This window comes from Bombyx mandarina, chromosome 25 (assembly GCF_030267445.1).
Source record: "Bombyx mandarina strain Sakado chromosome 25, ASM3026744v2".
In the NCBI taxonomy this organism is placed as follows: Eukaryota; Metazoa; Arthropoda; class Insecta; order Lepidoptera; family Bombycidae; genus Bombyx; species Bombyx mandarina.
In genome coordinates, this window is record NC_143231.1 from 432,106 (window position 1) to 460,000 (window position 27,895).

At 42.0% G+C, this 27,895-nt stretch overlaps 1 protein-coding gene across 4 annotated transcripts in view; it reads left to right on the forward strand.

Annotated features, from left to right (window-relative positions):
* The window catches only part of PKD (serine/threonine-protein kinase D3), a 130,171-nt gene that overhangs the window by 89,935 nt on the left and 12,341 nt on the right, over positions 1-27,895 (forward strand). For 3 of the 4 annotated variants that reach the window (XM_089738405.1, XM_089738406.1, XM_089738404.1), the window contains 13 exons: positions 12,777-12,914; positions 13,413-13,557; positions 14,458-14,601; positions 15,608-15,792; positions 22,060-22,309; positions 22,523-22,635; positions 22,886-22,971; positions 24,199-24,328; positions 24,839-24,971; positions 26,086-26,268; positions 26,808-27,025; positions 27,149-27,379; positions 27,763-27,895. The exon at positions 27,763-27,895 is cut by the window's right edge and continues 51 nt beyond it. In XM_089738405.1, coding sequence (XP_089594531.1) covers positions 12,792-12,914; positions 13,413-13,557; positions 14,458-14,601; positions 15,608-15,792; positions 22,060-22,309; positions 22,523-22,635; positions 22,886-22,971; positions 24,199-24,328; positions 24,839-24,971; positions 26,086-26,268; positions 26,808-27,025; positions 27,149-27,379; positions 27,763-27,895 — 2,074 coding nt within the window. In that variant the 5' untranslated portion in view covers positions 12,777-12,791. The remainder of the gene's footprint in view (positions 1-12,776; positions 12,915-13,412; positions 13,558-14,457; positions 14,602-15,607; positions 15,793-22,059; positions 22,310-22,522; positions 22,636-22,885; positions 22,972-24,198; positions 24,329-24,838; positions 24,972-26,085; positions 26,269-26,807; positions 27,026-27,148; positions 27,380-27,762) is intronic. The other variant, XM_089738407.1, reaches the window with a different exon arrangement.

Sequence of the window (27,895 nt, forward strand, 5' to 3'; positions counted from 1 at the left end):
CTTCAGCAATGCCAGGGGCAGAGCCAAGCCGCTGCCTACAAACTTGAAACTTATACTCGTAATCGAGAGTAAGAAAATTGTTTTGCCATACGCTAACGTTAATCTCGAAGGCTGGTTGGCTATCGAGTCCTACTATCTAATGTAATGAACCGTTTTCGTATCGAGAACTCGATACATTTACATTACGGATTCGATAGATTTTCGTGCTTGACGTACTGATCCACAATCTGGCGCTCGCAAGATTGCTATCGGCGGGCCATGAGCGCGTATGGGTCATTGCCACACAACACGCGCGCAAATTGGAGCACAATACATTATATTATTATTACAAATATATTTTGAACTGAAAATACGCACTTAAAGACCACAATCTATGTATTCACAGTCATATATGTATATATAGCATCACGGATCGTAATATGTATCTCCGTATATTACACTAGCTTTTGCCCGCAACTTTGTCCGCGTGGAATAGTTACTTTGGGCGGCGCCCTGTACATCATTATTACGCGCCTGATCATTATTTTGCTGCGATATTAGTTTAAAACTGCGACATATTCTAAGAAACTCATTGAAATCAAATGATGTAAACACTTAACACCAGGTGGGCTGTAAACTCGTCCACCCATCTAAGCAGTAAAAAAAAGATGTATATATCGATTTATGACGTATCTTTCACCTTTTAAGGTCCCAACGTTCGAGAGAGATACCGATATATTCCCATCACACTTTACTTATACATCAACACCACCGTTCCAAAAAGCAACAAGTCTGAAATTCATTAAGATAAGAATTATGCTGCATTAATTATTACCAACGCACTATCAATTTAAATAAATAAATAAAAAAACCTGCAATAATTTACTTAGATAATAATTATCGTAGTGACGCTAAGTGGGAAATATTTATCCCGCACAGTAACAACGAATAAAAAAAGGTAAATATGAATTTCTAATGATTGTTCCGAGCACCCAGTATTATTAAATTACAAATGGATAAACCACGAGTCATTTATCTCCATAAAGATCTCGCAAATCAAAAAAAAAAAAAAATTATTCAACATAAATGAAAGTACATACTTGTTGAACGTCAAAAGATGTACCGCCAATTCACAAGAACTAGCCTCCGTCCTGAGAAGAATTGGCAAGAAACTCAGCGGGCATGTCTTTTTTTTTTTAATATGAAATATTATTGATTTATATTTTAATATTAGATTTTTTTTTTAAATATGGATTTTTTACAATGAGTATTATAACGTAACAATTACTACAATATTGAAATGCCCGAAGCGAGCAACTATTTTCCACTTTGTGCAATCTTCTAGATAATCATTGACTTTATAGTAAGCTTTATTGCACAGATGTTCTTTAATAGTTTTCTTAAACCTATGTATATGTCGATTCTGAACATCTTGTGGGATTTTGTTGTACAGGCGCACAGACAAACACCCGAATGAATTTCGTATCTTATGTAACCTACTCATCGGCACAACAAGCTTGTGTTTGTTCCTAGTATTTCTATTATGTATGTCCGACATCTTAGGAAACTCCTCAATATGTTTACGAACATACATCAAATTTTCAAAGATGTACTGGGATGGCATAGTGAGAACTTTAATTTCTATAAATTTCTCTCTCAGGGATTCCCTTGAGTGCAATAACATTAGTACGAGTAATTTTGACATGTTTCGTTTTGGAACTTTCCTATCATGATTATGATGTATTCTTGTAGATAAGTGTCTCTAAAATTATATAACAGAAAAGCGTCAGGCAGCTGTCTGTGGGCTCCAGTAACCACTTAACCCACCTGGTGTTTGTGGTTACTGGAGCCTGTAGACAACTACAACGTAAATGCGCCTCCCACCTTGAGATATAAATTCTTAGGTCTCAAGTATAGTTACAACGGCTGCCCCACTCTTCAAACCGAATCACATTACCGTTTCACGGCAGAAATAAGCAGGGTGGTAGTACATACCCGTTCGTACTCACAAGAGGTCCTACCACCAGTAATAGCATCTTTATCGACACTTGAAAATACTCCCTAGAGTTTTAAGGTTTTTTTATATTCGATATTTCTGAACGAATTTATGGACTCAATAGAGGAACGGAACCTAAGAAAAACAAATCCGGTAACACGATAGGCTACTACTTTAAAAGAGTTTTGAGATAGTCTCTGTACTGTCTAGACATGGAAACCATAAAAATACTGACGGGTCAATGACACGGTAATCCTTTAGCGGAATATCATTTGAAACTAAATCTTTGTGTAACGAAACGCCGCCAACCGACTGAGTGAGGCCACAGAAATGTACGACGACAAATCACAAACTCAACAATAGCGTGTACCTACACAATTCGACTTTTGTTTTTTACAGTTACACTAGCTGGCCCGGCAAACGTTGTTTTGCCATATAAATTATTTCTAGGAAAGATAAATAATCTAGATACCGATTGCAGTGCCATCTGCCGCGCTGATTTGTGAATCTAAACCATTCAGCAAACGCATACAAAAAATCATTGAAATCGGTCCATCGGTCCAGCCGTTTAGGAGGAGTTCAGTGACAAACACACGCACAGAAGAAATATACCTAGTCAGGTCATAAATTCTGTCACATGTTTAATGTAAAATAATTGAAACAAGTTTATTGATTATGTAACCATTCATATACCAAAATGAACTTAACAAAACATAGATTCTTATGACACTAAAGTTTATTCAAAATGACTTCCGTGATTTTGAATACAGGCCTTCAATCTGCGCGGCCAGTCGTCTATCGCAGCACGAACGAGGTCCATGTCAATATCGGCGGCTGCCTTAATCAAGGATGTCTTGAGTGACTCCAAATTGGGATGAGGCTTTGAGCACGCCTTTTCCTCTAAGTGTTGCCATATCTTGTAATCTAACGGATTCAAATCTGGACTGGAGGAGGGCCAGTCTTCGTGCCGGATGAAGTCGATTTCACGCGCCGCCAGCCAGTCTTGTGTGCTCTTCACTCTATGAGTTGGCGCTGAATCTTATTGGAATACCCAGTGCCTGTTATTGAACATGGTATGAGAAACAGGTTCCACAAGGTTCGTCAGGACTGTATTTTGATACACAACTGCATTCGTTTTTACACCTTTCTCACAAAAATGTACCTCTGTTAAGCCCCAATAAGAAACTCCCAACCATACCATGAGCGAGGATGGAAAATGACCTCGTTGGACACGCGGAATACGGTTGCTCGCTTCTTCACTACTGTGTGCGTACACCTTATCATTTTGTTTGTTGTAGCTCTCTTCTACGGTAAAAATTTTTTCATCCGAAAAAAGAATTTCCCGATATTTTTTTCCCGCGTACCGCTTCAACAAAGCGCGGCATCTCTCAGGTCCATTAGACGAGCATTCAAACGATGTCCTGTTTTTCTTCGATATGCCCGAAGCCCTAAGTCTTCATTTAACACCCTTTTCACCGTGGTTCTGCTTAACCCCATCTGAAGGGCCAACAGTTTCTGCTTACGTTTGGGATTTCTTTGAATTCGCGCCTTCACAGCTTTTATCACTGCTGGAGTCCTAACATATAATATGTGGATGAATCTGGAAAGTAAAATAAATGATGCCCTTGTAGATGTTACCTCTCAAAGAGAAAAAGATCCCAGGAGATCCACATGGATAACAGACCAAACATGGAGCCTAATCCAGCGCAGAAAAGATGTCAAAGTCAGAGGCCTACAGAATCCTGAGATACGTAGGGAATACTCTGAGATTTGTAAAGCAGTCCAAAGAGAATGCCGCAGAGACAAAAATAAATTTATTATGGGCATATGTCGAGAGGTGGAATCACACGCGCTAAAGCTGCAAACTTCAGATCTATTCAAGAGAGTCCGTCTGCTAAGTAGAAAATTCAAGCCCAAATCTTGGGTCATAGAAAACTCTGAAGGACTACCACTGCATGAACTGCACGAAATCACGGAACGCTGGCGTGGCTACTGTGAGCAACTCTATAAAGCTCCCCATGAATCTACCGAAAGCCGGTTCGACTGGAAAGATCTTGAATTGGAGCCTAATATTCTGAGATCAGAGGTAACGGATGCAATAGACCGGCTCAAATCAAAGAAGGCTCCCGGACCTGACGATATCACATCGGAGATCCTCAAGGCTCTTGGTGACAATGGCTTGGATGTACTCCATAAGATTTGCAATCACGTATGGCAAAACGGTGAATGGCCCAAAAACTGGACGCGGTCTATAATTATCCCACTGCACAAGAAAGGTTCAACTAGAAAATGTGATAATTACCGCACCCTGGCCCTCATCTCTCACGCTAGCAAAGTTCTTTTGCATGTAATAAACAGCAGGATTCGTTACTATTTGGACTGGCAGATCCCGCAGGAACAAGCTGGATTTGTAAAAGGCAAGGGCACGAGGGAGCAAATACTGAACGTGAGACAGATTGTGGAAAAGTGCTACGAATTCGACACGCCGGTAATCATATGTTTCGTTGACTATAGTAAGGCTTTTGACTGTGTTGACTGGAACTGCTTGTGGGATGTCCTCACAGAGTTGGGGGTCCCTCGCCACCTTACTGCACTCCTTCAGTCATTATACTACAACAGCCAGGGAGTAGTGAGAATCGATAGGACTGCATCTGACTCGTTCAAATTTCACAAGGGCGTGCGGCAGGGCTGCATCCTGTCACCCATCCTGTTCAATATTTACGGCGAATACATCGTCAGGAAAACATGCGATGGATGGGATGGTGGTATTACCGTCGGAGGCTGTAAAATCTCTAACTTACGCTACGCTGACGACACCACTCTCCTGGCAGCCAGCGAAATCGAGATGAGCAAGTTCTTGGACAGGATGGAGCGCATTAGCAAAGACCTCGGACTCGCGATAAACAGATCTAAAACAAAGGTCATGATCGTTGATCGCACAGGCAGACTGGAGCTCAGCGGTACACTTAATTTAGAAGTAACGGACAACTTTGTTTACCTGGGCTCCAACATCAGCAACAATGGCTCTTGTGAACCGGAAATTCGTAGACGAATTGGGATGGCAAAAGGTGCCATGTCTCAGCTGGACAAAATATGGAAGGACAAAAATATCTCTATGAACACCAAGAGCAACCTAGTCTGCACACTAGTGTTTTCAATATTCATATACGGAGCAGAGACATGGACTATAAAGAAAGCTGACCGCAATCGGATTGATGCCTTCGAAATGTGGTGCTGGAGGAGGATGTTGGATATTCCCTGGACCGCACGCCGCACCAATTTATCCATCCTAGCTCAGTTGAAGATCCGGACTAGACTCTCCACCATTTGCATGCAAAGGATTCTTGAATACTTTGGCCACATCGCAAGGAAAGACAGTGACAACTTAGAGAAATTGATGGTCACTGGAAAGGTCGAGGGCAAGCGACTAAGAGGCAGGAACCCGACCCGTTGGACGGACCAGATTCGTGCAGCCCTGGATACCACAGTGCACGATGCTCTGCACTCAGCTGCAGATAGGAACAGCTGGCGGTGCACTATAAAAAACAATCTGTTTCAAGGCCATGACCACGACCCTCAGTAATGAGGAAACCGACGCAAGGAGGAGGAGTCCTAACAGACCGAGGGCGACCACTTCTTGACCTGTCATCTACACTAGAGTCTTCATTGTATCGTTTGATGGTACGATAAACGAATCTTTTGGTTATATTAAATTTTTTAAGTATGTTAAAAATTTGAATTGGCGCGTAACCGCAACGATGCAACGCAATAACTGCAACACGGTCTTCTTTAAGCGTCCACTCCATATTTAAAAATGAGTAAAATTCTAAAAGTATACATTTTTTTTTTTCATGAACAATTCGAAATTCGAATTCAATAAACTTTTTTGTGGCCAGCATTCTAAAAGAAAAGTTTTTACTGTGTGACAATACTTATGACCTGACTAGGTATATATAAAGATTAAAAAACTACAGAGTGAGCAGAAGCAGAAGCTCTCACAGTCCCCTTGGTGTTAAGCGGCCACCTTCTTCATTCCTAGTCTCGAGAACGTAACGTGATAGATAAATAGTATAAAAGATAACGGTACAAGAAAGCCGGTTAAAGATTAGTATTTTAAACAGAAGTGGTTAAAGAACGAAACGAATAATAGATAACAAGCTCTTTTTTTTATTTTATTGATCAGATGGGTGGACGAGCTCACGGCTCACCTGGTGTTAAGTGGTTACCGGAGCCTATAGACATCTACAAGGTAAATTCTTTTTTTTTATGATTGAAAGATTACTGGTGGCCCGGAGGCCTTTCCAGCTCCACCAGGACAGATGGGCGAGCAAAAGCTCAGCCAGGAGGGGTGGGATTTGCTAACAACTACTAGAGCGCCTCCGAAGGAGACCTAACAACTCAAGAGCAATTGCTTCGCGAATGAATCTACTACCGGATCGGAATCGCGACCCGCTGAGAAGATCCGGCGAGAAACTCAGCGGGCTGATGCATGGGTTAGGTGGCACGTCGACCTCTTTGTCGAGTTCGACGAGTACGGTTACCGGGGTTCCTCAGCCTGCTCCTAGTGTTAGAGCTGAAGGTATGTAATGCAAGAATTATTGGATCTGATGGATCCGTAAAGACGTGTCTAGGGCGACGACGGTGACTTGCTCCTGCGTGATCAGGATTCGGGGAGTAGTCAGCGGCGGCAACGATAAGGCGATTATCATGACGCATAGCCTTATCAAAGTAACGTTCCGACACTAACTTCATGTGTTTGCGGATCGATTCGAGGCCCAGGTCATCGTGTAAGTCGATGTTCCTCACGAACCACGGAGCCCCGACGGCTAACCTGCAAAAGCGGGATTGTAGGGATTGGAGTGTGTCTATGTGAGTGCGGGCCGCGTGAGCGAACACCACACTCGCGTAAGTCATGACGGGCCTTGTGCAAGTTTTGTAAAGTGTCACCTTGTTCCGAAGGGACATTTTACTCCGCTTACAGATCATGGGACGTAAATTCTGCCACCCACCTCGAGATATGAGTTCTAAGGTCTCCGTTTTTACAGTACAACGGCTGCCCCACCCTTCAAAAGGTCCTACCATCAGTAATTACGCAAATGATAATTTTGCGGGTTTTATTTTTATTACACAATGTTATTCCTTCACCGTGGAAGTCTATCGTACGTATTTCATTAGAAAAATTGGTACTCGCCTGCGGGATTCGAACACCTGTGCATCGCTCGATACGAATGTATAGGATGTCTTATTCTTTAGGCCATGAGCTTGTCCCGTCGCTTAAGTAAGTCTGATAAGGAAGAAGTAAATACATGTCTTTCTGTGTATAATAAATAATAGTTTTAAAAAACTAACAAAACACGATTTTATAGAAAATCCAACTAAAAATAGAAAATAAATTTTAATAAATTTGAATTAAAAATAGTATAAGAAAAAAATATTTTATTGTAAAAAAAACGTGGGGTGCTTTTCCGGATATCATCAAAATAACCCTTCTACTCATATCTGTTTATAAAATATTTATAAGTACTGATACCAAGCATCCCTATTCTATAAAAGGGTATTTTGTTAGTTTTTTAAACTATTCTTTATTTTTCTCTTTTTAGTTGAATTTCAATTTTTTCAATTTATTTGTTATTTTTTTATTTTAATATTGAATTATCATCTGTCCTTATTAACAAGTATACCAAATTTCGAGTTAATCCGACGTTTTGAAGGGGGTCAAAATCATGTTCAAAGATTCCGTTACTTACTAACTACATACGTCTGAAGCTAATAAAAGCATATTAAAAACGACGACCACACAGCCGCGGACGCTTTCTGCTGTGTTTCTCATTAACAACCTTACAGACGGCCGGAGTAAGATCCTCTTATATTCTAATGCTATGTGGCGTACATTAGTAACGATCAAGATCATTCACCGCCACTCGCACTGTCCCGTCGCATTATCAACAACTTCAGTACATTACTGACAGCAAGGACTAGGATAATACTCCCGATGCTCGATGCAATGATGTATGAAGCCCGTATTCATCGTCTTAAGGAATAACAAATAAAGCAAACCCGTAATTTTTTTACGGTTTTCCGTCGATTGGGCATATTGTAAACCCGCGCGGATCGGTAGCAAAACTTTATGTATTTCTGTCGCAAAATCGTCATGTATTCTGGTTTGAACGGTGAGTCGATCGTCAGACAATGCGTTTGAGACTTCGAAGTCATGTCTCATGTTGGGTAACAATCTTCGCATTCTTATGTCTACGTTTTTTTATTGCCTAGATGGGTGGACTTGCTCACAGCCCACCCGGTGCCAAGCGACGGAGCCCATAGACATCATCAACATAAATGCGCCACCCACCTTGAGCTGATATAAGTTCTAAGGTCTCAGTATAGTTACAACGGCTGCCCCACCCTTCAAACCGAAACGCATTAGTGCTTCACGGCAGAAATAGGCAGGGTGGTGGTACCTATCCGCGCGGACTCACAAGAGGTCCTACCACCAGTAATTACGCAAATTATTATTTAGCGGGTTTCATTTTTATCACACGATGTTATTCCTTCACCGTGGAAGCCAATCGTGAACATTTGTTGAGTACGTGTTTCATTAGAAAAATTGGTACCCGCCTGAGATTCGAACACCGGTGCATCGCTTCAACACGAGTGCACCGGACGTCTTATCCTTTAGGCCACGACGACTTCGAAACGACTACGTACTCCGGTAATCACTTAACATCAGAGCAATGTTCTCTCAATATCTTGAGCACCGCGTCTTCGATGACGTCTACGACTCCATGGCGTCCGGCCATCTCCACTATCGGTCACGGCTAATTATAGCGTCGTAAATATTTTCAATAATCAATTTATTTATGTATTGATAACGTACCGCGACGCAATTCGCATAAGGACATGCATTACAATAAACACTATCTCAAAATAACTATTGGCATTAAGTGGCAGGAGTGGAGATAAGGACAGGCGCCGTGTCAAGACCGCCGCAGGACCCGAGGCCATGTTTATATAGCGGGTGTGCTATTCTCAAAGTCAAAACGCGTAAATGCTTTTCAGCAGTAAGGTAGGACGCTGGATCCCATCATCAGATCTTGATGATTACAGGACAATTCGGGAAGTTTACCCTTTCGAACGAAAATTAGAAAAGAGAATGTTCAAAATCGATTCAAGCATTCTCGAGAAATCGGTGAACATACATAAATAAAAAATGGTGGTCGAATTGATAGCCTCCTCTTTTGAAGTCGGTTAAAAAGCGTGATTTTGGTACCTTAAATAGCTCCTTAACATTCTATTATTCAAAAATATTTTCACTTTCTACGTAAATGAAGTCGCGGGTAAAATTTAGAGTTATGCCAAAGTAGCTATTCCATGCGGACGAAGACGCGGGCAAAAGCTAGTTGTTATTATATGCAAAGACCAAACTTAGGGTCGTGGCGAAGTGGGCTCTTTTTTTCAATTCGATACCTAATTTCAAAATATTAATGACCTAGAAAAATATCTAGGGAATCTAGGGATCTAGGAAAATAGAGAAGTCGTGGACTAAATAATAAGATGCCCGGCGTAAAGGTATCGAGCAGCTTATGCCCTTGTTGAAATCGCAACTTCCATACGCACTTTACAACAACTGGTCCATCAGCTCGTTCAGTCGTCTACGTCAAAGATATATAAAAAATGTGTTTGTAAAGTGATGTGTGACTGCAGATATTGCTGCCTATAGAAAGACTTGTAGCTGTAGTGGGTGTTTTTTTATTTTTTATAGCTTAGATGGGTGGACTAGCTCACAGCCCACCTGGTGTTAAGTGGTTACTGGAGCCCACAGCCATCTACGACGCAAATGCGCCACCCACCCTGAGATATAAGTTCTAAGGTCTCAAGCACAGTTACAACGGCTGCCCCACCCTCCCAAAACGAAACGCATTACTGCTTCACAGCAAAAATAAGCAGGGTGGTGGTACCTACCCGCGCGGACTCACAAGAGGTCCTACCACCAGTAAGGTGTCTTGAAGTTTGGACCACAAATATACATTTGAACGTTTAGCCGATGTTCCCTGAGCTTAATTGTTTTGTAAATGTTTCTTATAGTCGTTACACGCGTCGTTTCGCTGTCCCTATTTGCGGAGACGAAGTAAACACGTCCGATATCGTTCAGGTTCCACGTGCCTCGATGCGACGGTTCATGGATAGGTTAATAAATAATATTGGAATGTTATTAATGTTATCGACGGCAAACCGAGTGTTGTACCTGCTGGAGAGAGTTAATAAATTAAATAATTAATAAAAATAATTAAATTAATAGTTTTTTGTTTTTTTTTTTGAAGTGAAAACTTCTTTTGTATCGTTGTGATTCGAAACCTGGAATTATCTGTGATTGTTGTATGATTTAAATAAATTACAATTTATGCTTCTCAAAACCGTATTCGGAACTTAAATTAAATTACCTATACATTAAAAAAGATGTGTGGTGTCGCGGGACACCGGATAGGAACGAAGTTCCTTATTATAAAAATATTAATTTTAAGTTCTGTTCGAGGTATAAAGAAAATAATTATTCGGGTATACATTTTTTATTATGATTTTTTTATTGATAAAAAAAAGCTACTTTACAAAGTTATCAACTTTATTTTATGCATAATGATTTATAAAAAATATATAATAATAATATTATACAAAGACACAGCTATTTATATGAATAATAATAATAACCGTCATCACGTAGACTATACATTAGACACTGTATAGCCATCATACTAAGACTATACATAAATAATAAAAATCTTACGTTACGGATGTTTTTTCCCGGTTAGGGTACCCTTCGTAAAGTAAACAACCCATAATAGTTCAGTACCTTTTTTTGTTTAACTGTTGACATTAGTGTCGATATCAAAACAAAAGATAATTAAGAATATTAAGCGTCAGTGACTACGGTTATTGTCATCATTAGTCCGTTAACGAAATCAAGTTTTTCAAATGAATGCTAATAAAAGACAAACCGATATCATTCTGTGACCTAGACATACGAAATTGCGCAATTGCTATTTAACCTGTTCGATTACTCTCACCCAAACGTTCAAAAAATGTTTTCGGCTGATAACAGCTTCGGGTACTTTTTGGCAAAGATAGTAGCTTAAGGAAAATCCATTGCAACAGATAAAAACCGGTTTCTGCCGACCAAGGGTGGTCGTCCGCGTAATCGGACGATAAGGATTTGTACAGTGGCAAATAAACCAAAATACAATTCGTCTATGTTTATCTGTGAACGACAGGGGTGAGCAGTGGAGCTCCTGGACATATTTAAACCACCTTACACAAAATGAAAATCGCGCTATTTGCTGTTTCACTACATAGTATAAAACAAAGTCGCATTCTCTGTGCCTATATCTGTCTGTCCCTATGTATGCTTAAATCTTTAAAACTACGCAGCGGATTTTGATGCGGTTTTTTTAATAGATAGAGTGATTGAAGAGGAAGGTTTATATGTATAATAACATTCATTAGGTAAATAGTCGAGAAATCAATAATAAATTACAGTTTCCGAAGCGAAGCGAGGGCGGGTCGCTAGTAATAAATAAAGCGGTTACTTGTTTGTAGTGTAATGAATGTCAAAATGTTTGTGCTTATTCAATGGTGCTTACTGGATCTCTAGCGGCATGAAGCGTCTGTTCGTCCCAGACTAAGTCATAAGGCCAAACACTCCGGGACTCGCCAGCAAAATTCGTTCTCTCCAACTCAATAAAGCTTTTCTTATTCCGGAAACGTCTTCGGTATTTAATTCCAAAATGAACCTTAATCACTTTATCAATAAGTAAAAGCATACAAGGCACCTCAGTGATATCCATCGAAAGCATATAGGCGTTAAAATCGATAAGGCTAGCAATGAAACATTTGTATAAACATATGTTATGTATGTGGAATACATTAATTAGTCAGTTTGTCATTACATAGTTCCTACAAATATATTATTTTTCTATTTGTAGCTGTGCCCTTTGCTTAAAGAAAAGCCCCTCTTTGATTTGATCAACTTAAACACTCAGACTATACCCAGTGCTGCCCGTATCTACACATAGGTACAGGGTGTAAGGAGATCTCTGTCCCACCTTGGGACTTGAAAGAAATTAAGCAGAAGTACAGGGTGATTTAATAAGTTCATATTCCGTGAAATGATTTATTTAGTGTGATCGTTTTATGCATCACCAATACAAACATCACCTAGCATCGTTATCGAGAGCGCTGCGTGCGTGTGCGCCTTGTACACAATAAAGTATTCTACTATATAAAACATACATATAAATGGGATAAATCTCTTATGTTTATTTATTGCAAATAAGTTTTTTTTATTATTGCCGTATAGGCAGACGTGCATACGGTCTACCTGATGGTGAGTGTTTGCCGTTGCTCACGGACAACATCAGTGCCAAGGGCAGAGCTATGTCGCTGCCTACCGTTTAATACTCTCCACAAGCCTCGTTTGAAGAAGGACATGTCATAATGTTCGGGAAACACCGTGGAGGGGAGCTCATTCCAAAGCAGGGTGGTACGTGGCATAAAATATCTCTGGAAACGCACTGTAGATGAACGTAGTGGCTCCAGGCTGTATGGATGAACTCTACTCCGGTGGCAGGCGGTGCGATGGTAAAAACGAGCTGATGGTACCACCTCAAACAGATGTAAGAACAAAGATCATCATGATGTACAAACAAGACCGGAATACAGTTCTAATTGCTTTCCTACAACTAGATGTAGGAAAGCAATTAGAACTGTATTCCGGTCTTGAAGCACTCACGGCTAATGATAATTATTTCAGGCGGCTGGAGGCGCGATGGAGGACGAGGTGACGTTCATGTTCCAGCTGGGAGTGCTCCGGGACGCGGTCTCGGCGCCAGCGCATCTCCTCACGCTGGCACACCTCAAGGAGCTAGCAGTCAAATTCGTCCACGAAAAGGTATTCTATCTCATTCACCGCCTCCTAGCCACTTGAGCTCGACGCCTGGTCTTCTGTCTTCATGCCATTTATGTTGCCCATTCATTCGGACACGATTCTGCCGTGGTTATAAACAATAGATCGGGATAAATCTTCTTTCTTATAAATCCTATTTCTAGAGAACTGTAAGAGGTGTATATAGCTAATGGTGGTCGGGCGTGCTGTGGGTTCGCACGGTTTGATACCACCACCCTGTCTATATCTGCTATGAAGCAGTAATGCGTTTCGGTTCGAAGGGTAGGGCAGCCGTTGTGTTGTAGGTAGGTGTCTATGGGCTTCGGTAACCAGTTAACACCAGGGGACCGTAAGCTCATCCACCAATCTAAGCAGTTAAAAAATACATGAGCAGGAAATAGAGATATCGTCCCTTTACTTCCCAATAATCTCACCTTATTTAGCCACCTAAAACCTACCTACCTAGCTATCGTCAATCATTGAGATCCATTCTATCTAATTCAGATCCCGGACAATGGTCTGAATCGTCTAGCGGATCGGATCCTATTGTTCAGACACGATTACTGTTCGCCCAACGTTCTCCAACTCCTCAACTCCGGGACAGACGTCGTGGACGAGACCCTCGTGGAGATCGTGCTCACAGCTAACCGTGAGTAGAACTAATTGTAACGTCTTAAAACTTAACTGTGAGGTCTTACATCAGCGAGAGGTATTCAGAGACTCTTGATAACGATTTTAATTACCTAGATATGACAGTAATCACTATGAAAAAAGTGTTTTACAAAAACAAAACGGAAAAACCCACGGATTTAAATGCAATAAACAAATTGGAAATCATTTAGTTGGGAATTTCTTAACAACAGCAGTATCTGGTCTTGAATATTGTTTTGGACTTTTGAAGGTAAACAGGCATGTGAGTGACTAAAGTCACGGATGGACGTCTGGTACACCAGCAGCACAGGAGACTCTATGCTTGCTATGAATGAACGATGAGAAAATCTTAGTACTAGCACGGGGATTATCTTGTTCTCTAAATAAAAGTAGCAAAAGTTTTGAAGTCGTTGTGGCCTTAAGGATAAGACGTCTGGTGCATTCGTATGTAGCGATGCACCGGTGTTCGAATCCCGCAGGCGGGTACCAATTTTTCTAATGAAATACGTACTCAACAAATGTTCACGATTGACTTCCACGGTGAAGGAATAACATCGTGTAATAAAAATCAAACCCGCAAAATTATAATTTGCGTAATCACTGGTGGTAGGACCTCTTGGGAGTCCGCACGGGTAGGTACCACCACCACACCTATTTCCGCCGTGAAGCAGTAATGCGTTTCGGTTCGAAGGGTGGGGCAGCCGTTGTAACTATACTGAGATCTTAGAACTTATATCTCGAGGTGGGTGGCGCATTTACGCTGTAGATGTCTATGGGCTCCAGTAACCACTTAACACCAGGTGGGCTGTGAGCTCGTCCACCAAATTAAGCAATAAAAAAAATAAAAAAAAAACTGTTGTAAATTAGAAACTCGATATATTGATGTGTATTTTGTCAGCGCTAATATGCGACGTCGGCACGGAGAGTCTGCCACTGATGCGGCCCCACACGCTCGCCGTGCACTCGTACAAGGCGCCGACCTTCTGCGACTTCTGCGGGGAGATGCTCTTCGGTCTCGTGCGACAAGGACTCAAGTGTGAAGGTGCGTTGTACACATATGTCCGTCCCGGGCACCGGCTTAAACGACACTTATTCGACAAGAAAGATTTGCTTATGGCCTGCCAAACACATTCAAACTGATTGCTAGTTAGTATTAACTCAAAAGGAATTGAAGTTAGTTTTTATTTGACACCATTGAACGTAGGTCATGTTGTGGTGATCATAAAGAAACACGTCAGTTTTTTGAAGCGACTACAGTGCCATCTGTCGTACGTGGACAGTATTTTCCTGACGTGCAGACAACATACGACGCGCGGGCTGAGGGAGCGCGAACGAAAACACAAGGCCACTTATAATCGTTTTACTTGTCACATCGGTGGACGACGCAATGTCAATAGCAAAGTAATAATGGAACACGCGGTCTCCAGTTTGTCAACGCGAATAGTTCAACCTCATGTCTCAAGATGAGTGGCGTCATTCACGTTGCAATATCTATGGTTTCCAGCAATCACTTAACATCAAGCAGGCTGTTAGGTCGTTTATCCATATAATATAAAAAATAAACACGTAGGCAGCTCAAATGCGGTAAAAGTGAAACATGTGAAAATTTCCGTGTCGTTCGCTCGCAGAGTAAGTTCTATAGTTGTATATGTTTGTCTCTTTTTAGTGTCGCATTTCAGGTGTCATTTATTTCGTAGAGTTTTAGGGCCTGTGCACACCACGCTTTTTAAACGCGCCGTCGACGCACGTTCGTAGCGATACAGATGCGATACGCACGCAAGTCAGACGCAGCTGGACCTTCGCACACCTGTATAAATTCAAATAGGTGTTTGAATCGATACAGACGCGATGCTAACGCGCGTTTGTATCGATACACATGCGCGTTAGCATCGCGTTTGTATAGATACAAACGACAAGAAACCATTCAGTGGGATAAAAGCGCGCCGTCGACGCGCGTTTAAAAAACGTGGTGTGCACAGGCCCTTAAATCACAACATGCGTTGTTAGTGTAGCAAGCTGTGGTCAAATAGTGATCTGAAACGTTCCAGGTTGTGGGCTAAACTACCACAAGCGTTGCGCGGTGAAGGTTCCGTCGAACTGCGCGTCGGCGTGCGCGGGCGGGGCGGCGGGCGGTGCGGGGGGCGCGGGCAGCACGCGGCGCCCCTCCGCCGCCGCCCCCCGCAGCCCGTCGCGCTCCTCGCAGCACAGCCACGCCTCGCACGACGACTCGCTGGTAAGGCGCCTCGCTGATCTCGTCACCGGGAACAATTGATTGGAGCCGATATCTTCGGGCCGCTAATGTCAACTTGCAGAAAAACTAGAACCATTTATTTTCATTACATTTAAAATCTGAACTCTTTGATAAATACTAGTCTTTAGTACCATAATGTCATAATGGAATCAAAAATGATCTCTCCTCTGTCCAGTGATTCGTATTACAATATTTATGTCATAATTAGTAGTTGCTGTGAGCGACAGGCGTTGCCCTGTTCAGTAAAGGAATGAGATTTTGTTAAACTATAATTAGGTATGTCATATAAAAAAAAATCTACTATATGTGGTCGTATGAACTATAACATCCAATGTCGCAAAAAAATCATTAAATGACTTCTTTGCGAGCTTAGAATTTAATGATTAATTAATTTATAAGTCATAAAAGTATTATGATATATATTTTAATATGTTGATATGACAAAAACAGTAGTAATTTAATGTAGTAGTTGTTGGTCTCTTTGGCGTACATTATAGGGTCGAGTCAACAGTATACCGGCTTTACATCGTTCTCTCCGGTACAAATGGTGGTTGATACTGAAAACATGTCTTCTCCTTTTCTCTTTCCTATTACGCTCTGCTGGGGTGTAGGGCTCGAATCAAATTCTTCCATTTACATCGTTCCCGGGAAGTCTGTTCTGCATCCCCCCACGTCATGCCCAAGCTGCCTAGTTCCTGCTCTACTGAACGATGCTAATTTGCTCTGGGACGGCGTCTCTTTTTCCAGACACTTTCATTAAAATAAATGTCAATGAATTAGAAGTACTTTTTTTTATTGCATAGGTCACACGGTGCTCAAGGTAGATCTCGTGATAAGGGGTTACCGGTGCCCATGGACAAGTCTCAACTCTGTAGCGTAGGGACAGTTCCACCCTTCTAACCGAAATACATAACTACTTCATGGCAATAATAGACATCGTTTTTATAATTTTTACGAGTTTGATTTTTATGACGCGATGTTATTCCTTCACCGTGGATCGTCAATCGTGAACGTTTATTGAGTACGTATTTTATTAGAAAAAGCGGGCTTCGAAAACCGGCCCAGTCGCGTCGCTCAGTACGCCTGCACCGGGCGCCGTACCCTCTAGGCCACCACGACTTCGGTGGGAGTTTAGGCCCGGCAATCGTTTATTTGTTATTCGACAAATTATTACACGGAATTGTCGAAGTTAGTCACAGAGTGAGACTTAACAGGGACTCAATACCTTTTGGTATTAAATCAGTCTACACACCGCGAGGGAATTAACGCTACTTAGCTTTGTTACTTGACTTTGCTAACTTGCGTTTTGATCACTTGTTTTACATCACGAATTGCTTTAAACTTGTGTTGAGTTGTTACTGGTGGTAGGACGTGTTGTGAGTCCGCACGGGTAGGTACCGCCACCCTGCCTATTTCAGCCGTGAAGCAGTAATGCATTTCGGTTTGAAGCCGTTGTAACTATACTGAGACCTCATATCTCAAGGTGGGTTGCGTCATTTACGTTGTAGATGTCTATGGGATCCGGTAAGCACTAAACACCAGGTGGGCCGTGAGCTCGTCCACCCATCTAAGCATATTTTTTTATATTTGTGTCCGACGAGCCCACGACTTCGTTGTGTGAGATGCTAAGCTCCCCCAATCTTGTCAGAATCGCGGGCAAACTGCGGTAGGATGCCTACTAGGGGTAGGATGTTGGGAATCTACAAATCCGTCTCCCTAAAAACTCATCAATCATAAACTTTTGTCTTTGTACATCGTCAGGAGCGAGTCAAAACGAGACTAAGAAAATATATTATGCTCATGACATTACATATTTATAAAGAATCAAAACGAACGTGGATATTAAATTGTTTGGCAGTTTAAAGTTTTATAGTTGCAATAAATAATTGTGATGATTGTGTAATAACGTTCATATACCTAGAGCACCGTGATAATTAAAGATAAATAATTAAAGAGCATTTAATACGATTTTTTAATTTAATTTGAATGCGAGATAATGAATCTGCAGTGTTTGTCTCTGTTGCCGAGTTCACTATCTACACCATGACGTACAAAATGTTCATAGCCCTGAAACGCGCTGGAGTCCCAGGGAAGCAACAAACTAACGCGCAATAACCACGCGCGAGAGACAGCAAAACAGCCTTGTTGGAATCTTTTCAAATCCATGTCAATGGTTATATATAGTACTAGCTGTATGTACCCGTCCGCTTCGCGGGGCATTTAAAATTAACATTATAATTTCTCACCCCTACAAAGAATCTCATCATTATCGCCCCCGCAACTGGTGTGGGGAGTCCAACACTCATATAAATATCAGCCTATCCATTAAGTACATGTATTTTCTACATGGATAGGTACTAAGTTTCAAGTCAATCGGATGCATGGTTCAGTAGTTATGTTTAACTGAATATAAATTATATATTATTATTTATTGCTTAGATGGGTGGACTCACAGCCCACCTGCTGTTAAGTGGTACTGGAGCCCATACACATCTACAACGTAAATGCGCCACCCACCTTGAGATATAAGTACTAAGATCTCAGTATAGTTACACTCAGTATAGTTAAAATATTATCACTGATTTTATGTTTCTCAAACAAACCAATCTAGCGACAGATTAGAAACTTAGCTTTATTGCTTTGGTAGCTATTGAGAATTGATCAGCAACAGGACATGAGAGTTTGCAAAACTCACCGCGGTACATCGACATGCTATCAGATCGTTGGTAATGACTGGCTGATCTTTAGCTGACGCACAAATAACACAATTGCCATTGTTATTCCAATGCAACTAAAAGTATTTTATTCTATTTTCTATCAGCCCGCAGCCTAAAAGTATAAAAACTAAAAATGTATTTTCGATTTGTTTTTTGTTGTTTAAAACGAATTTCAATTATTTAAGAGTTAATTCAATGATTTAATCAATGATCTAGTTTTAGAATTAATAACTGATTAAGTGATAACTGAGTCTCACATATATTATATTAATCTCAAATATGTTTAATCTCTTAGCAATATTGTTATTGTAATTAGGGCGGTCATATACATACGTTTTCGATCTATTTTTAAAGCAAAAACACATGATTTCTATAACTTTTATTTTAATGATTACGAGTGAATACAATTTAGGCAAAGGTTTGTTATATTTTAACACGAACACGCTTGGCCCTACCTGAGCAAATTACGCACTGTATTGAGTATTGATTTATGTATAATAAACTGTTCTGAAATTATGATCTGATTCGGTATAAAAATATAAATATTCATAAATTTTCAATACTTGCCTAATGACACTAGTGAACCCCACTAATAATACTACACACTAATAAAACACTGCGACTGTCGCTCTATGTAATAAAAAGTTTATTAAAACCAGTCGAGCGCCATCTGTCGTACTGTAATAGTACTATGGCAGAAAATTTCCAACCTTACAATCGTACACAGATTCAAGCCAATTGATTAAACAACGGGTTGAATCTTTGGATCTACAGAGAAAGTTCACCTCAGTTTGTGTCGTCCCGCTGGTTCCAAGGGAAGTCCTCCAGGATTCATATTTAAGACGATCCCTTCGTCTCAGGTAAAAGAGGCCAATGAACTCTTTAGTGTTCCCGCGATGCTTCAACCTGTAACTACTCAGATGGGTCTGATAAATTTTCTCATAGGTAGCAAGTGACTTCCATTAGCGACAGTGACCATTCAAGATGTGGTAGGGCGCAACTCTCCTCTCCGAGTACTTTACATTGTAAAAAAGTATGTTAAATTACATCAATTATTCGCCTGTTTATTGAAAAGCTAAAAATAAAATAAATGAAAAGTTTTCCTAAATTAAAATACAGTATACGTATGTGACCGCCCTAAGTTTATTTAAAAATTTAATAAGTATTTTTAAATACGGGTGTTGGGTAACATAGGTTTTTAGATACATTGTTTTAATTTAATGACAGATATACTTTTATAAATGAATAAATCTTACCTTACATTCTTTTGAGTTTTATTTAGAAAATCCATGGTACCCATCATCGAATATCCAAAATATTACTATAATTGTTTTGAATATCCCATTTCATTGAAACTGACTTTGTCGGACCACTGCTAATATCCAGCCGATAGTAACCTTTTGTGGACTTCAGCCATCTCATTTTAAGGGTCCTATGAACAGTTAGAGCCCCAAGCGTACCGCAGCCGAAGCAGTTTTGTACTGTGTCGTGGGTACTGAACATATTTACATATGAAACAAGGAGCTGTAATTGAAAAAAAAAGCCAATTTTTTTTCAAAAGAGCCCGTCAACGGATACTAACATCAAATCAACAAAAAAAAGAAAAGATAGTCGGTTGACAAACCAAAGAGGAAATTGTACATAGCTGTTCAATTTCTGCCTATTACAATACAATAAATCTAATGCACGATGAGATCCACAGAAGAGCTCAATCGAACTAGTGGCGGGGAGGGACGTGTCATCTGTGCAGTTGTAATTTACACGTCTTTACGGACCCATCAAATACAATAAGTCTTGCATTAAACGCCTTCAGCTCTAACACTAGGAGCAGGCTTAGGGACTCTGGTAACCGTACTCGTCGAACTCGAAGAAGAATTCGACGTGCAACCTAACCCATAAGCCTGCCGAGTTTCTCGCCGGATCTTCTCAGCGGATCGCGATTCCGGCCCGGTAGTAGACACATTCGCAAAGCAGATGTCCTTGAGTTGTTAGTTCTCTTTCGGAGGCGCTCGGGCAGCTGTTAGCAAATCTCACCCCTCCTAGCTGAGTCTTTGCTCGCCCACCTGTCCTGGTGAAACTGGAAAGGCCTCCGGGCCACCGGTAATCCCTCCTTCATAAAAAAAGTTATATATCTTTTTACGTTCGATCACATTGAGTGCGCGGCTTCATTGCAGTGTACATGTTTTGGAATTGAGGGCCTTTCTCATCCTTCTCACTAAATAGACCGAATACGCTAAAGAAATGCCCATCCCTACCGCCAAGCCAACATGCGCAGCAGTTAAGAAGGGTAGGTTATTCCTAAGCGAGCATTTCGACCTCACACCGAGGCGGGCACCGACATTATAAAATGGGAATATAAAAAATGGGAACAACATTATACTAGATACATGTAACAAAAATCAGTCACTTCAGTAACCTGCACATGACACGTGGGTTTTTATGAGCTCAATTTAATGAAATAAAAAAATGCTTTTTTAAGTGAAACTTCTTTATCGACGTAGGGAGGAAAAAATGTATGTAACGTTTTTAGGTTACGCGCCATCTTAATTTCTTCCGTTACGCGCCATGTTTATTTTATTTCTATTTAGTTTGTTATCAACAGATATCGCTGCACTTAAATTCAACAATTCCTGAATCGCCGAGACGAGATGTTACACAGTTGATAGACGTTCTCGTATTTCTCTCGCTAAAGCATACCTACCTGGCGTCGGGATACCGTGATCATGCAGGCGGTTCCCCCGGGGTGCAGCTGATCCATTGCACTCCGGAGTGGTTGACCCTTGCGATTACTTTTATATTTTATAAGTTTCACTTCTACCGTGTGTGACTTGCACTCACACACACACACACGCATTTTTTTGAATTGTACGACTGAAGTTGGAAGGCTCTGAACACCGGACCGCGTCGGTCCCTAGCCCGTGGGTCTCCGAGGTCAATGGAAGCCTTTACTCCATTGACAACAAAACGATACTCGCAAAAGCCAAGCTCGTAGGCTGCTAAACACAATCTTTGGATATCTCTACTGAGGCCCACAGACACAGCCCACGGGGTTTCTCGTCGGATCTTCTCAGTGAGCCGTGTTTTTGATCCGGTGGTAGATTGTGTGAAGCACTGCTCTTGCTAGAGCTAGTTTTAGCAATGTCAGGCTAAATCCCCGTGAGCTCACCTATTCGCTCGGTTACGCTGGCATAGTCTCTAAAGGCACCAGCTTAGGTACGAAAAAAAATCTACTGAGGTTAGGAGGATCGAGAGCCGTTCCAAAAAACGAAGACGGTTGGATAAACTATTCACTCACAGTAAGACGTATTGGGAACCCTGTGTATTCTACTAGGAAAAGACCAGATATAAAATAGACCGGACATATAAATTCCGACTCGAAAGCTAAAGCGGCCGTCGTATAATACACCTAAGACTATGACCTCACGTTTCAGGGCGTGTGGAGTCACTCAAATTGCGACGCCCCTGTACTCCAGCCAGTATCTGGCCAATTACCGAGTAGGTTCTGTAGCTTAATACAATATCATTCGGACAGGTGGTAAACAAAAGAAGCAAATCTCCTTCTCGTGTGGTCTGGCCTCTGGGCCAAGGCAGCTCCCTCGGCATTCCCCATACCTTCGAAGTCCACACGTACACCCGGCCTACGGTTTGTCGCCATTGCAAGAAACTACTTCGAGGACTGTTCAAGCAAGGTCTTCAGTGTCGAGATTGTCATTACAATGCGCACAGGAAGTGTCTGCCCTTCGTGCCTAAGGATTGTGGAGGGGAGATACGGGACCAGCACGGTAAGATTATTTCTAGACATTTATGCTTCAAGAAAAGCTTGTAGTCTGATCGTGACCCTGAGCACTTATCAATGTACTTCAAGTTTCTATCTAAGACTTTCAGAATTATGAGTACAAAGTCATAAGTATCCAGTCTCGAACAACGATTCACAAAGTCCTCGGGGGTCTTGAAATGATAATAATTATTCAAAAGCTGAGTAATTATATTTTCAGGAGAAGCGGACAGCGGGACCGGCAGTGAGCTATCGGAGACAGCGCCACTGCTGGACGAGTCTGACGAGGAAGCAGCTCCTGATCACGCCGATCGAAATAGCGTGGATGAGGAGGTCCGTGATTAGTCTCTCTATTCCCATCTCAATCTCATCTCTCTCTGTGTGGTATTTAAGTACATTTCCTACTTATGTTTCAAAGCGGGTCATACAACGTTATAAAGTTCACCGGCAACTGGATATTTGTATAGATTTTTCTTTTTACTTTTACTAGAGAGCGAAGGATATATGACGGCTACATGTCCTGTTTTAGACAAAATACATTTCTTTCGGATTGTGAACTTCATTTGTATTTTTATTTTATTAGGTACAACTACGAAGACAAAGGGATGAGGATTCGGATGAACCGCAACGTGACACACTGCCGGAGCGTTCGGCGAGCCGACCCAGCAGGTTCATACAATACCGGCGCTCGCGCTGAGCGGCTGTCTAACCCATTAGCATTCTCGGATGTCCGACAACGACAATTTATTATCGACTACTGATTTATGTTAATGTTTGGAAATGTAACTTCATAGATGAAGAAGAATTGGGATTATTCATAACAATTACCCTTGCCTCGTGGGGGACACTCGCAGACAGCCGCTCAGTGCTCCCGTGGTGGGTGGAGGGAGGGGGAGGGGGAGGGGGGCGTGTGTGGGTGCTAATGTCCTCGTTTGTTGTTTTTATTTTGTCTGCACTGTTTATATATACTGTCTATTGCTAATATTGTTCCTTATATAGAATCATTCAATTTTTTTTCCTTCCTATTCTAGTACCCTCGAGGGGTTGTTCTAGATTCACCGAACTAGTTGGTGAGCTCACGGGGCTCAAACCGGGAGTGTTGTTAACACTGGCCCTAGCACTAGCAGTGCTTCGCAGAATCTAACACCGGATCGGAAACGCGACCCACTGAGAAGATCCGGCGAGAAACTCAGTGAGCTGTGTCTATGGGTATCATTCAATGACGGATTTTGAAATATAAATATTGTAATCCGAGATAGAATGTAGCTCCAAGAACAAAACTTTGTGGATGGTTTTTTTATAATTTTGGGTGTACTGATACGTCTTCCTGCAGTTAGCAAGTTAAAAAAATGGAATTAGAAACTCAGCTACTGCAGCAGTATTCACCGAAATTTATGAAATATTAAATAACACATGTGTATTATGAATCAAACATTTGATTTTGCTGTTCAAATTCAATTCAAAATCATTTATTTCAACTTGGATGTCATCAAAAACACACTTGTTGAATGTCAAAATACAAATAACAATGTTAACTCTACCACCGGTTCCAAAAAAAGCCACAGTCCTGAGAAGAACCGGCGAAACAAACTCAGCGGGCTTTTTTTTTTTGGATTTTCTCAAATATTTTCTTTTTTTTTTTAATAAGAAAACATATTTACAGTATACGAAAAAACAAGTCAAAAAAATACAATTCAGATAAATAATAATAATAATGAAAAATGAAAAGGCCAGGAGCGAACGCCTCACATATTGTCACGTAAGACCAGGGGCAAGTCGTTTGAAGAATATAAAAGTTTTCGATGTATCTCCTCCCTTTTCTCCGCTGCCGTCTCACACACACACACGCTCTCCTGTGATGCAAAACAGTCGGATCTGATTTTCTTAAATTTCCAGTTCATCGTCATCGCCCAGCGCGAACATCCCGCTGATGAGGATAGTGCAGTCAGTGAAGCACACCAAGAAACGGGAGGGACAATGGCTCAAGGAGGGCTGGCTTGTTCATTTCACTAATAAGGATAAGACGGTGAGATACCTTTCTCCACCAGCGTCACGAAGTTTTTGGAACTTGCCGCGGTCAATCCTTATAATAATTTTCTATAATTCATATTTTTTAAAGCTTTTAGTTTTTACAAAATTTAAGGCAAATTTGGAACGCCCTGTATATTTGTCTCCCCTATCGATATTTGAGAAGTTTTGTTACACCGACTGAACTCGTATTGTCGCGTTAAATGAATACACGTGGTTTATTACCAGTAATACTAAAACAAAGAAAGTTCATATGTTTTTGCTAAAGTTTAAACAGTATTTTATGTCCTATTCGTTCCAAAATTGCGTGGGAACGCAACGTTTCATTAACCGAACCTACAGCATGTGTAAAATTACGAAATCGAAAATTAGAATCTCTCTCTCTCAGAAGTATTGAGCGCTGAAATATTATATTTGTGTTCACTCGGTACGTGGTCAGATTATTGAAGCTGATACAGTGGTCCCTCGGCCAATGACTCCATGTTGAATAGCGACTGTTTGGTCACAGCTGAGACGTCACTACTGGCGCCTGGACAGCAAGTCGATAACCCTGTTCACATCGGACCAGGGCACCAAGTACTACAAGGAGATACCGCTCAATGAGATCCTGGCCATCGACACGGCCAGGCAGCCGCAGTCAGGTAACTCTCTTGGCACTTCCGTGCAGGGGAATAGCCTTGACATTTTCTGTTGATTTAATTTTCAAATCTATACTAATATTATAAAGAGGAAAGATTTGTTTGTGTGTTTGTATTGAATAGGCTCTGAAACTACTAAACGATTTGAAAATTTCTTTCACTGTTTGGAAGCTACACTATTCCCGAGTGACATAGGCTATAATCTTTTTTTGAAATAATTTAGGGATCCTTACTAAAACTCCAATAATGTAACCCAAGGTGTAAAAAAAATACCTAAAATATTCTTTATATCGCGTGCCTTGCGAAAACTATTTATGATAGAATAATATAATGTGCTATGACTTTGTAGAACACATTATTATTTACAAAAGTGTCGCAACAGCATATGTCTAACTATTATAGTTACGCTGCAATAAGTGTTATTTTATTTAAAAAAATAAAACTACTTCAAATATCGTTGAAATTTTTGTTAAGAATCCGAACGGAGCCGGAGCGGGCCGCTAGTACTAGATTATTCCTTATAGGATTTAATTTAACAGACATTGATTATCTTGAAAGTGGCTTTGCAAATATTTAAACCTCCAAATGACAGTCTGTAAACTGACTTTCATCACATCGACAAATAAAGGGTGTTCATGTTCTTCCTTAGTTCAGAAGTTAAAGAACCGAATACAATTCGATGTTTGTAATCGATAATGTTCTACGGGCGTGCTCACCCGCGTACCTGCTTGGGACTCGAAGAAATGATGTGCTCCGCTAGCCGTCCCACACCCGGGGCACATCGGGGTGCACTGTTAACTAGCTCTTAAAGAAGGGTCGTGCTCTTGTCTGTGGTGCGAGTAGCCGTCGCACAACGTCTTGCGAACGAGTACTTGACTTTGTGTCTCAGGGATATTCGTTACATGCTCCTGAGCTCGTGTGCTTAGGCAGCAACTTGGCTCTGCCCTTGACATTGCTGACGTCCATGGACGACGGTAAACACTCACTATCAGGTGGGGCATATGCTCGTCTGCCTACACGAGCAATAAAAAAAAACATGTGAAATAATAAAAATATATGCGCTACTGAGAGTACAGTGTAAGCATCATGGTCCAATAACCGGGCCTGTTGTGTGCAGAGGTGATGCACTGCTTTGAGCTGCGCACGGCCAACGTGGACTACCTGGTGGGCGCGGAGGCAGGCCCGGGCGGCGCCGTGCCCTCCTCCGGCCTCGGCGCCTACCTCGCGCGCCCCTGGGAGACCGCTCTGCGTCACGCGCTCATGCCCGTGACGCACCACACGCGTCACGCACATCACGCGGGTACGTACACTCGACACTGGACGCGAGGGAACTCTTCCATGATGGTGGACAGCACAAGTGAATTCATTTAACTAACAATTGTTACAACATGTAGTCGTGAGCGAAACCGTCAGTGGACTTGTAAACGAACTAAACGTTATTAGATGCGGGGCCACTCGCGCAGTCACAGACACAGGACACTTTGTCTGGTTTGATACGTTTTCGATCGAGAGATGAATTCTACTGATATTGAGGGAGCCCTAAACACTTAGGGCTCGATTTTACCGAGGGAACGGTTCACCACATCTATGGGGGTAAGGCAAGGTATTCAAGCGCTTAGAACATTGGATCCAGCGGGAGACTGCCAGAGTTCACACGGAGTCAGTGCCTCGCCGCTTGTGTATCGATGTCGCCAAATGTTACTTTATGTATTTCAATACACACCAGGTACAAATGAGAACGACTCGACCCGGCGGTACTCGTCACTTAATGCCGGTCCCTTGGACAAATAGTTATAAGATCTCAGTATGCTCACATCTGTTTATGTTTGTGGGTACCAGTGGATGGCGGGTCGGGGAGTAGCGGGGCCGAGGGCGGGGCTGACGGCGGGGCCGCGGGGGCCGGCGGCGGGGAGGGGGGCGTGGCCTGCGCGGAGGAGAGGGTGACGGACATGGCGCAGCTCTACCACATCCACCCCGACGAGGTGCTGGGGTCTGGCCAGTTTGGGATCGTATACGGCGGCTTGCACCGGAGGACGAACAGACCTGTCGCCATTAAAGTACGTATCGTTTCAAAGCCCTCGTTTGTTTGCAGCGCCCCGGCCTCCAGACTGTTGTCTGTGTGTAATCTGCCCTGCTGTGCAGTGAGCAGGTTTCAATTACTGAGTTGACCCTCCTCACAGGTAATAGATAAACTCCGCTTCCCGACCAAACAAGAGGCGCAACTGAAGAACGAAGTGGCCATTCTTCAGAACCTGTCCCACCCCGGCGTCGTGAACCTCGAGAGGATGTTCGAGACCCCGGAGCGGATCTTCGTGGTGATGGAGAAGCTGAAGGGGGACATGCTGGAGATGATCCTCTCGCACGAGAGGGGAAGACTCACCGAGCGCATCACCAAATTCCTGGTCGCACAGGTGCGTGTGCCCTCGTGTAGTTAGGAACACTTCGCTTGAAATGATAAGGCCTGTGGTACTTTTGTATTATGACGTTATAGTTCTATCTACTCCTGTATCAGTGGAACGTCCTCCACGCACGCGCAGATCGGGTCCAGGTATTAGCTACCAATATCTAACTGTCTGTGCACAACCTAGGACCCGCGACGGAAGTGACACTTGCACAAAAAGGGTTGTTGCTGTGTTAGTGTGCTGTGTGTTACTAAAAACTAAATCTAACAGGAAATTGTCAGTAGATATAAGAAATCTCGAATCGCGCTAACGATAATCAATTTGATCTTAGACGTAAGGACGCACCAAGAGTCTACCTCGCACCTTTACCTACCGTGTCGTGCATTCCTCAGATCCTGGTGGCCCTGAAGCATCTCCACGAGAAGAACATCGTGCACTGCGACCTGAAGCCGGAGAACGTGCTGCTGTCCACGGACGACGAGTTCCCGCAAGTCAAGCTCTGCGACTTCGGGTTCGCGCGCATCA